The sequence below is a fragment of the Lissotriton helveticus genome, chromosome 3_1 (genome assembly GCF_964261635.1).
Source record: "Lissotriton helveticus chromosome 3_1, aLisHel1.1, whole genome shotgun sequence".
Classification (NCBI taxonomy): domain Eukaryota; kingdom Metazoa; phylum Chordata; class Amphibia; order Caudata; family Salamandridae; genus Lissotriton; species Lissotriton helveticus.
This window is the reverse complement of record NC_136061.1, coordinates 456423158-456435556: the sequence shown is the minus strand read 5'-3', so window position 1 is coordinate 456435556 and position 12399 is coordinate 456423158. Positions and strand designations below refer to the sequence as shown.

General features: G+C 41.7%; 1 protein-coding gene across 2 annotated transcripts; it reads left to right on the top strand.

Moving 5' to 3' along the window:
* The first annotated feature begins 6515 nt into the window (after positions 1-6515).
* Positions 6516-12159, top strand: LOC144824623 (gamma-crystallin 2-like). Of its 2 annotated transcripts, none has more exons than XM_078683679.1 (3): positions 6516-6538; positions 7948-8190; positions 11821-12159. In XM_078683679.1, exons 1-3 carry the CDS (start codon positions 6530-6532, stop codon positions 12091-12093), a joined length of 525 nt encoding a protein of 174 aa, XP_078539805.1. In that variant the 5' UTR covers positions 6516-6529; the 3' UTR covers positions 12094-12159. The 2 variants fall into 2 exon arrangements, with proteins under 2 accessions (XP_078539805.1, XP_078539804.1); XM_078683678.1 differs by having other exon boundaries at positions 11818-12159.
* The last annotated feature ends 240 nt before the right edge of the window (positions 12160-12399 follow it).

Sequence of the window (12399 nt, the reverse complement as noted above, 5' to 3'; positions counted from 1 at the left end):
AGACTCTTGACGCTGCCGGTGCCTGGATATCCTCATTGGTCACAAGTTTGCACTCTACAAGTTGACTAATGGATTGATAGCATTCCCATGGTGAGCTTGCCAACTCCACATTAGCAAGGACACTATTTTGTCAACTTGACTGCTGTATTTGGATTGAAGTTCTGCAAAAACATTTTAGTTTACAATCCAACTACTTCCCTTGTCTGTACTGCAATATCATTGTCGTGGTAATTGCAGAGTTTTTAAAATCCCATTATTGACTTTATTCATGATCTTTTTTCTTTGTGGCCTTTTTGGTCACTCACACCTTGTCTGGAGGTAGAGTTAAGGCTTTACTCCAACTCACTATGGCAAATAATCTGTAGTGCTCCCATAAGTGGAATTTGGAGTTACACCAGCAACAATGGGAATGGTGCTGAATAATGCATAAACACCTCATTTTTTACTGTACACTCAAACATGTTGATTAACCTTTTCAGGTTGAACATATTGGCTTTTCTTTTAGCTCTTACTCTCTAGAGACAAGAATAATAAATGGGGTACACTATGAAGTAGTTTTAGCAGCTTTACTTCATTTGTTTTCCTCATTTTGTACTTAACATAATTGGAACTCCTACATCAGTCCTTATATAGGATTGTTTCAAACCATTTTATACCTCAAGAGCTCTCTTTTATGAGAGTCACACCCCAAAATAGTTCCTCAAAGCGATCTCAATATGAGGGCAACCCTATGATGAAGCATACCACCCTTGGGTGGGCAAGGGCTTTCATACTTTCAAGGATTAAGTCCATATTTTTGAGACCATTATTTGAGAATGCGGCAAATATTCTGCGCTTATTCTTTGCACCATTATCAAGTTAAAAGACACCAATATGTTCAAAATAGGTATTAAGAATCCTTAACGTTAGACACAACAGTGACATCACTCAGGAAGCCCATAATAGGTTAAGCAGTATGTTCTCTAACTTCGTTTGGAAAATGCTTGAGGGTTTGTAAGACAGCATCGTTAAGGCAGAATATTGAACTTTTATATGAATTATTTTAATCTTGAGAAAGATAATTTGAAAAAACAGAAGCTAAAAACTGATAACTTGAGCTTTCTCATTGCTTCTCAGGACTCATTCTCCCTCTGTTAACTTATTCTAAAATTAATGACTGGAAACAATTTCTAATGTTCTCAATGAATTTCCATTAGTGAACGGTTGTGTTAGAAAAACGTCAACTACAAAAATATTGCAAAGAAAATATTGTCAAAAAATATCAAGTGTACAAATATTGAATGTACATACTGTGTAAATAGAGAACAAAATATTGACTTAAAAAATTGCAGACAAAAATATTGTCACAACATAGGTAAGTATACCGAATTTTAAATACTGAACAGTACAGTAACTATAAAAATATAGTAAGTAAAAAAGAATTACATTCTAAAAATATAGATGTAAAAGAACAAAAGCATACAATTAACTTTTATAATTTACAAACATTAAATAAATGTTCACAAAGGAATACACATAATATATAAATGAGTACAATTATTAAATACATATGAATAAAAGAAAAAATCTACAATAATCCATAAAAGTTTAAACACTTTAAAGGGAAAGTTAAAAAATATATGCAATCAAATTATTAAAATTAAAAAAATATGAAATACCCCAAATATAAATGTATGAATGAAAACATTACATTAAAATACTTTTAGATTTAAATCCTATAAATTTAATCTAATAAGGTTTCTAAAAAAAAACTTCAGATCATAAAAATATTTTACTTGTAGGGGTCAAACCTTTCCCACTCCCATGCAAGCAAGTTGAGGGAAAGTGTTGGATTTGATGAGGCCTTTGATGAGGCAGATTTACTAATTTAGCAATTTAGCTCTCAGCCTACCCACCGAACCCTCCAACACCGACGACGCTGCCCACTGCCTCAGACGCTGGATCGAGGATTGAGCCAACACCCTCGCCCCGCTGAAGAACCCCCCCCCACAGAGACACCAACAAGAGGGCCAGCTGGTTCACCCCAGAACTTCTAGCCTCCAAGCAAGCCTGCTGTAAACTAGAGAAGAAATGGCACAGTGAACAAACTCCGGACAGCCACGCAGCACACAAGGACACCATCCGCAACCACCACCACCTCATCAGGGTGGCCAAGACGACCTCCTTCAAAGACCGTCTCGACAACAACGCACACAATAGCAAGGAGCTCTTCAACATCGTGCAAGAATTCTCCAACCCCAGCTCCAACACCAACAACATCCCGCCATCGCAAGCCCTGTGCGACTCCCTCGCCACTTTCTTCCACCGCAAGATAGCAGACATCCACGACAGCTTCAACACCCAGACAGCCCCAACAGACAGCAACACAACAGACCCTCCGCACACCATCGACCATGACCCTCTGCTAGCCTGGGCCAGCGTGAGCATCGATGACACCATCAAGACCATGCACACAATCCACTCCGACCCTCTCCGTCAGACCCATTCCCGCACCACGTCTTCAACAGAGCAAGCAGCTCCATCGCACCCCACCTGCGCAACATCATCAATCTCTCCCTCGAGACCGCGACCTTCCCAGAGATCTGGAAACACGCGGAGATCAACACCCTACTCAAAAAAACTAAGGCAGACCTAAGAGACCTCAAGAACTTCCGGCCCATCTCTCTGCTCCCCTTCCTGGCCAAGGTCAACAGACAGATAACGCGATACCTCAAAGAAAACAGAATCCTGGACCCTTCCCAGTCAGGGTTCCGCAGCAACCACACAACCAAGACTGCCCTCATCGCTGCCACAGATGACATCAGGACCCTGCTGGACAACGGCGAGATCGCAGCACTCATCCTCCTAGACCTCTCTGCTGCCTTCGACACCGTCTGCCAACGCACACTACGTGCACGCCTCCACGCTGCAAGGATCCGAGACAAGGCTCTGGATTGTACCACCTCCTTCCTCTCAGGGGGAACCCAGATCATCCGCCTCCCCCCATTCCGTTCCAAAGCCTCTGAGATCATCTGCGGCGTACCCCAGGGATCCTCCCTCAGCCCGACTCTGTTCAAAATTTACATGGCCCCGCTCGCACACATAGCCCGACAGCACAACCTCAACATAGTCTCCTATGCTGACATCACTCAGCTGATCCTCTCCCTCACCAAGGACCCCATCACTGCCAAAGCCAACCTCCACAAAGGAATGAAGGCTGTCGCCGACTGGATGAAGTCCTGCCATCTGAAGCTGAACTTGGACAAGACAGAGGTCCTCATCCTCAGCTCCAACCCTTCAGCCTTGGATGACTCCTGGTGGCAGACGGCACTGGGGGCAGCCCCGACACCCGCCGACCACGCACGCAACCTGGGAATCATCCTCGACTCAACGCTCTCAATGACCAAGCAAGTCAACACCATCTCCTCCTCCTGCTTCAACATCCTCAACATGCTCTACAAGATCCACAAATGGATCCCAACAGATGTAAGAAAGACAGTCACTCAGGCCCTCGTCCGCAGCAGATTTGACTACGGAAACGCCCTCCCGACCAAGCTCATTAAACGACTACAACGCACGGCACAACTGATCCTCGACCTACCACGCCACGGCCACATCACCCCCACCTGAGAAACCTGCACTGGCTCCCCGTCAACAAGAGGATATCCTTCAAGATCCTCACCCACGCACACAAGGCACTCCTCAAGACCGGCCCACCGTACCTCAACTGACAGATCTCCTTCTACATCCCCAACCGCCAGCTACGCTCCGCAGACCTCTCACTTGCCACCGTCCCGCGCATCCAAAGAACAACCACCGGTGGGAGATCCTTCTCCCACCTCGCCGCCAAGACATGGAACACCCTCTCACTGAGCCTACGACAGACCCAAGACCTGCTGACCTTCAGGAGGATACTCAAGACCTGGCTGTTCGATCAGTAGCGCGGCCCCCCCAGCGCCTTGAGACCCTGGTATGTAGTGCGCTTTACAAATGATTGATTGATTGATTGAGTTTTTACTAACTCTATTCCTAAATTTAACGATACATAAATAAAAATTAGCATAAAATATCAAAACATATATAATTTTTCATCATATAATTTATAAAAAGTATTACAATTAATAGATTAAGAATTAGCATTATAACAAATACAATTAAAACAACTTTTAACAGTTAGACATCACATATATATATTTGAGACAAAGGTGGCTTGCCGTCGAAACGCCTCGTGGCCTTGTTTTGTTAATAAAATCTCTTTGTTCTATACTCACGGAGTCGCCCCCTGTCATTTCGCATTGGCAGGATTGGTTTATATGTATACATATATATATATATACATACATGTAGATACAAAGGTGGTATTTAAAACACTAAAACACTTTCTAACCTACTGCCTCAAAGATTCAACACCAACATAAACACAGTAAAGTAATAGTTGAGAAACATTCTCAATACAATTAAGTAAAAAAATGATCAGATTACTAAATATAATTTACAATTTAACTAATCTAATTAACCAATTAACAATTACAGTTAATATTAATTTTATTTAAAATGATCAATGAAATATTTTAAATAATGTACATTCTTAATAATAAAATGAACAGATTAAACATTTTACAAGTAATGTATTTATAAAACAATTAAATATACATTTTGAAATGAATTCCCAACCTATTCTCCCACAAACCTAGCAACCCTCAAATTAATAAATTTGTATAAAATAAATATGTAATATATAATATATGTACACATATGTTTAACATTAAAATAAATTACTAACAAAAGACAAAATATTTTTTTAAGATAATACATAGAACTATTTTTTTTTTTAAGAAAATGATAAATAGTACCTAAAAAACAATAGTCTTACCATCAATATTCTATACCACGATATTGTTAACATCTCAATATTTTCTACCAATAATTGTGCCCCGTGATATTTTAGAAAAACTGTTATGGTGGATTGTCAAACTAGCACGCGAAAGATCAAAATGTAACATCTTCAGGAGTGGAAACAATGTATTCCATTTGAAGTTTCCAAAAGTCAGTTCTTGCCTACGGTTCCTCTCAGACCAGATATGAAAACCCTTATTTTCTGGGTCAAATAGTCTGCTAAATTTCTGATAACGACCTCATCCCAAATAATGCAATGGCAGCAGCTTCCAGATGTCATTAGTCTCTGTTGCAGAGATAACACAACACAACACAGAAGGAAACAAACATTCGCTGTCTGCCACTGTGAAAGGACCAAGGTCTGAATGGCAGTTCAGAAGTTGTATTGTAGCAGATATGCTTTCACATTGTGGAGCGGTGAGAACCAGTGTCACACTGTCTGTGTCTTTTTAGTGATGTGTGTCATGAGAAGAGGCTGCTGTTAATGTGTGATCTTCTTTTAACAAGTGCATTGGCCAGTTAGATTATGCTGTTTACATGTCCCTACGCCCGTCCTTCATTTGGGTGTGGTGCTGTACAACAATGGCCTCCCCAATGCTGTAGTGAAAGTGATTGATGGGTAATTGTAACACAACTGAAATGCACAAGCAGCACCTAGCGTCAAATGCTAGTTTATCCTCTCTATAATGAGGTCAAGGGCCTGTGTGCCTCTAGGCACTCTGAGTACCATCATTAACATCAGCTGCTTTCAAATGTTGTGTGAAGTCTACCCTTTGTGGATAAGTGTGGCTCACCGATTAGAGCGGCAGACCCTGAGGCAGAGGTCTGGCCCGGGACCAGGGTTCAATTCCCCACGCAGCAGGGTCTTTGGGCTCAATGTTCGCGGACTCGATAATTCTCGCCTAGGTGCCTACTCTAATCATGGGTCCCACTCTGCAACTCTGGGCAATAGCTTGCTTAATCTCCGCAATGGCCCCGAAAGCGCTAGGATCTAAACACCTAGGACATACAAATGGTGACCAGGAGCCTCATTGCACTCTTTGTCTTTAGGACTGATGTCACTTCCTCCGCTGTCCTCGTAAATCTCCTGCTGCTTCCTTGTGACGTCATACTAGAGGCCTCCTATTCTGCACTCACAGGGTTAGGGGCAGCCATCGATGTCCAGGCCTCGGGTACAGACAAACACAAACTCACAGCGAAACTCATTATTACTATACAGATAGCGTCAATGAATTATTAAAAAAACAACACCAAATTCTGACGAACAACACAAACATGATTAGCAAAAGCAACATTTTCGCCTAGATCTCTCTAGAGGATGAAACCCCTGCTCGGTTGTCGGTACGACAGCAGCTTGTTTGTTTTATATAACGTACTTTCTCGTTTGGTTTAATCAGCAGCGGCCAGCTCTAGCAGTGATAGCAGGGCAGGCACACAAAGAAACTTTCCAGTATAATTCATACTATACGCTGCCGATATGCACCAATATGCTGTGAAAACAAAGCTAATTTACTATATAAATTTTCATTACACAACAGAAATCAAGGGCTCGCTTTTGTTCTTTGTCTGCAGAGCCAGCACTCTGCATGAAGTATAAAAAGGCTGCCCGGCTGGGCTCTGGGCACCGAGACCTCGCATCAACAGTCCAGCTGCAATGGGGAAGGTAAGAAAAAATATTAAAATATCAGATCTGATGATTATATTTCAATATAGAGCCTAGGACATTTTTTTCTAAAGCACTGCCATGTGGAGATTGTGTTACGGTTGTGTAGATATGGTCTTGTGGCTGCCATAGGCATAATCACGAGATCACCCCCAGACTGCACAGCAATGCACCATGTACACAAGTGCAGAAAGGAAAATGACGCAAAGCTAAAACTGTGAACTGAGTAATTCGTATATTTGCATATCTATTGGGAATATGACTGAAGCGTCGTGTGGGACTTTTGTGCAATTATTAAATTGAAATTGATATTACTGGTTATTTTAAAGGAGCCAAAGAGGCTGGAACTACTATGAATCACAGCACAACCCCAATAATTATACACACATAAAGATTAATGGAAAATAACACAGAATTGTGGAAGTTGAGACAAAAGGAGACACTAAAGTGGTAAAGTGGGCTAATATTGGCCATGCTGGTGCTCTAGGGCTGATCCCAGAGCCATTTACAGTCTTGTTAAGTCTGAGTTGTACAAAGTGGAAGGAAGGCTTTGTGGGGTTGAAACGCTGAACTACTAATGTTTTAAAATTACTATGTGTCATTGTAACAGTCGAAAGTCTTGTCAGCTCCCAAATCAATGCTATGATTCCTTTTAAATTGGAAAACCAGGCGGCAAGTAGGTATCGAGTACTTCTATGTGATTGCCCTTTGGGACCACTTGTGATTGCAAAGCATTGGAAGATTACCAGCTGCCCTTGTCAGTCAGTAAAGATTCGCACAGTGGAAGCCATCTGTGAGGGACAGTGGAAGCCCCCTGTCAGGGACAGTGGTAGCCATCTGTGAGGGAAAGTGGAAGCCATCTGTGAGGGACAGTGGAAGCCATCGGTGAGGGACAGTGGAAGCCCTCTGTGAGGGACAGTGAAAGGCATCTGTGAGGGACAGTGGAAGCCATCTGTGAGGGACAGTGGAAGCCATCTGTGAGGGACAGTGGAAGCCATCTGTGAGGGACAGTGGAAGCCATCTGTGAGGGACAGCTTCCCCTGCATACATGACAGCAGCCCCCTCCATCTCTGCTTTGGCATCTTGTTTCAAGGATTTACAAGAAGGATCCTGCCTCACAAATATTGATGCGTTAGGATAGCAATAATCAGGAGCCACACTCTACACTGTGCTTAATCAATTGAATTGGCAACCTCACTAGTACTGCATCCGACCCTACATCTCTGAATGGCATGGTCTGATTGCTCTCTACATAGTGACCCAATTGTTCTAATGTGGAGCTGTCCTTATAGTACCTATGATTAGACTCAATGGCAGGCAATGCTTTCAAGAAAATCCTGTCATTTAAGCACCTGGTTATTTGCTCTTGATTTAATTTCTGACCAATGTTATGCCTTTGCCCTGTGCAGATCATTTTCTACGAGGACAGGAACTTCCAGGGCCGCTGTTATGAGTGCAACAGTGACTGCGGTGACCTGCACTCCTACTTCAGCCACTGCAATTCAATCAAAGTAGATAGTGGTTCTTGGATGATTTATGAGCGCCCCAACTACCTGGGCCACCAGTACTTCTTGAAAAAGGGTGACTATCCAGACTACCAGCAGTGGATGGGCTTCAGTGATGCAATCAAATCCTGCCGGTCTCTGCCTCAGGTAACACTAATAGTGCGGACAAAGAAGGGGTGCTTCTAACTCTTTTTTATATACATCTTCATTTCTGTGATACCATGTGAGGCCATTCAAAACATTAGGACCTACTTTCTTAATTAAACATTCTTTATAGTTTTAGTTCATTTGGCATAAGATTTATCGAGGCAACAAATGGCAAATCTTTAGAGTCATGAGTCAACATGCAGATGGTATTCACATGTAGTAGGGTCAACCCCTTCTTGGCAGACATAGAAAACACCAGTAGCAAGACGGTTCATATCCACCAATCGGTATTCGTAGAGCGCAGCTAACTTCGCCCTAAAATATATAAATATATCCTTAGGTCCTATTATACCTTCCCCTGATTTCAACAACCAGGACTTTTGTCTCTTAGATCTATTCTTAACTATAGGAGTCAAAAAACGGGGAACATCCTTTACAACGCGGATTTTACTCTGCAATGCTTTCACAACGCGTCCGTTACAACGCAAGTCGTAACCACGACTTGCGCTGGAGGGCGCTAGAGGATTAAGAATAGTATATTTACTATTTCAACACCTTCCCTAGTGTCCACGGGGACTGGTGTTAGAATAGTAAATTATACTATTCTCAATCCGCGCCCCCAACGCAAGTCGTGGTAACGACTTGCGTTGTAAGGGACGCGTTGTGAAAGCACGCGTTGTAATAGAACGCGTCGTAATGTCGTACATCCTCAAAAAACATATTATCTGAGTGGTGGACATGGGTATGTATTAACAGAAGCACCACCAATACTGTCTTCAATAAGAACTTTGACCCTCAAGCCTTGCGCAAACAATGGAACAAGCTAGATTTGTGCATGGAGAAATCCAAACCACCCACACTCTTAAAGAACACAACTAACCTAAATACAAGCAGCATCTTGGACACACCCTTCTAATGGCGTGTACTACAACCAGGCCTGGTTATGCTCTTTCTAAGCTCTGGCACTTTTCATATACCTAATCATTCCTCTTACCTTTCCCTACCACTAGACCTCACTTTCTCACTTTTCCTTTAATTCCTTTATTCTCTCCCAAGTAGAGCTGTATATTGACCAGCAATATTTTATACTAGTCAGATTCGTTCTTCCTACAACCCCACTTGCCTACATGATTATATGGGAGATACATGTCTTAATAGATTGCAATGAAGTGAAGTGAATACATGTATTTGTTTCAATTAATAAAAATTGGTACAAAATTGTGCACAATATATAATTTCAAAAGCCTTCTTTAGTTAAAAAAGCATCAACATGTCAATTCACCTAATTAATTACAAAATGACACAGTAGTACGCCAAAAGTTAGAACTGTTAAAATAGTGGTGTTACAACAGTCATGGTTTCCCTTTAGGCTTGTGCTGAGTCATTGCTCAGAAGTCCATAAAGTTGGACCTGCGAATTTCGCTAGCCTTGCCAGTTCCATCTGGGTCTTTCAATTAAAAAGAGATTTCATTGCTTCTGAGCTAGTGCCTTATTAAAAAAACAATGGTTTTAATAAAGTGCAACGTGCATGACAGGTGCAGACTAAATGAAGATTCCAGTGGATTTGCAGTGAGAGTTAATGTCTTTTATTGGCAAAACCATAAGTCTGACTGACAGAATTTGTTTTAAAATTGGTTTATTCAGTGCAGCATTTAAATACAGGTGGCTTGGTATGTCCTTGTATGAGCTGGATAAAATCTTTATATTGCTTATAGAGGTCTCTATTAGCCCCATGCCATCCTATTTGGATAAAATAGTTACTTGGTTCCTTAAAACACAGTTTAAAAATCCTGGTTGATGGATAAAATTTCCCCAGGTGGACATATCGAGATCTAATTTGACACAGGCGATGTATAGAAAATCTCACCAGGTGTTTTTGCCATTTGCGAAAAATTCTTTCAAGGTTGCTTTGATTGTATTTGGAGGCGCTGCACATATTCCTCAATAATAGTGAATGATCGATGCCCAGTGTTCATAGGATTGTTTACTTAGGTTGAACTCCAGCCGCACCAAGGCATTCCATGCATGAGCTGGAAACTGGAAGTTTCGTTTGAACACACGGCAGTTGGCATACTTCATAGTATTGACCAATGTGCCCTGGGAAAGGCTAAGGGCCCCTATGAGATTGAGGGTAGTAACTTGGCTTTTATAACCTTTCGAATTGGTTCAACAGATAGACTGCGTAACTTAGAGTTAAGTTTGCACAGGGCATGCGTCATCGCCTTCGCTTTTAATTCCTTAGTGGAAATGTGTGTGGTGGACTTGCCATTGCTCATAAACCAAACCCCTAAATAGTTGTATTTCGTTATCGTGTTTTTTTTCAATTTGCTCATTCTCCAATGATGTTTCAGTTTATTCACATATTTTCCAAAGATCATAACCTTTGTTTTGCTGGCATTGGCTCTTAGCTCATTGGTGTCATTATAAATGCTCAATGCATCCAGTGCTCTTTGTAGACCTGTCTTTGTCTGGTCCATTAGTATCATATCATCTGCATACTGCATTAGAAACAGTCTGGTCTGCCCAATTTTTGGAGCGAACAGGTTAGCTTTCGATATTGATTTACTAAGGCCTGTAGTATATAAGTTATTGAGCAATGGTGCTAAAACGCAGCCTTGTTTCAGCCCTGGGTTTGTATACACCTTCCTTGATGCCGAGTTCTGGGTTAGTTTAACGCGCACCCAGGTTTTAGTGTAAAGAGCGATGATAGCATTCAGCAGCATCCCAATTCTGTAGTTTTTGCCAAAGTAAATTCCTATTGACACAGTCAAAGGCTGAAGAATAATCCACAAAGCAGGCAAAATGGGGGCGCTGATTTTCCTGGGTTGCCTGTTCAACCAGGTAGGCTAGGGCTAGTATATTATCGACTGTTGAGCCTCTGGCCCTCCAGCCTGATTGATATACTGGTAACATTTCTTCCTCATTAACCCAGTTTTGTAGATCTTGTAGAATGAGAGATGCATATACCTTAGCCTCAATATCCAAGAGGGCTAACATCCTATAGTTGTTGTGGTCTGCGGTGTCACCTTTTTTGCGAATCAGTTTTATTAGGAAACCTTTCCAGTCTTCTTGGATTGTTTCATTGACCTTACAAAACTGTTAAAACTGATATAGTTGGGTGAATATAGTTGCCCAGAACTCACAATCCTCTTTTAATAGATTTCAATGCCATGATCTGATTATTGTACTTTTTAGAGAAGCCCTAATAAAAACATCTGAAACAAAAGCTGTATTAAAAAAACACAATTACGAACATTATACAAAACAGAGCGCTAACATAATCAATGGGTATCACTTATGGTTCTTAAGGGCAGAATTCAGTCAAGCATTCAAAGTTTCCCCAGTTATAACAGTGAAATAGGCGTGCACATTATTCAACTGAGTTAGGGTTATTTGCTTATTCTTTGGTTATAACGTTAACCTGAATTGGAAGTTACCTTAAGAAGTAGGATATCCATCTACTGAAGCAAACCTATGTCTACTTAGTTTTTAAGCTTGCCTTGGAATGCTCATGTGCCTACGCCTGCAGACTATGAGGTGCAATAATAGCAGGCTCAAGGTGAGCAAGGCATGAGGTGTAATCAATAAACTACCATTTCAGTAACTTTCAGTCTCTTGCCCATGCAGCAGAGGGGTGCCCACAAGATCAAGATCTATGAGAAAGAAGACTTTCGAGGCCAGACCCTGGAGTTACTTGAAGACTGCCCATCCGTCTTCGATAAGTTCAAATACCACGACATCCACTCCTGCAATGTGCTCGAGGGGCACTGGATCTTCTATGAACAGCCCAACTACAGAGGGCGCCAATACCTGCTGAAGCCTGGGGAGTACAGAAGATTCTCTGATTGGGGCTCTCAGAATGCCAGAGTCAGTTCCTTCAGGAGGGTCCTGGAAACATACTGAAGTACATATTCATGTTCAAGTGATGATATTCGATCACAATGAAACAATAAAAATCTAGCAAACCAAGATTCTTTTCATTTATCTCTATTTCTACTCTTCTTTGGTGTTATGCAGTGTTGCTCGTGCGAGGAAACAGAGAGCTGAGGATGTTGTGCCATGGTGTGGAATAGAAGCCAGTGCCTCAGTAACACTATCCTGTGCCAGTAATCAGTGTTTTTGTAATTGTGTTTTGTCATGCTGAAGCCTTCTGAAAAAAAGCTGTTAGTGACCATCCTGATGCTGTAGCGATTGAGACTAATGGGCCAC

Bases quoted from the DNA above. Each gene is read 5' to 3' on its own strand.
- LOC144824623 (XM_078683678.1), top strand. The intron at 8,191-11,817 runs GTAACACTAATA...TTGCCCATGCAG, and splicing joins CCTGCCGGTCTCTGCCTCAG to CAGAGGGGTGCCCACAAGAT.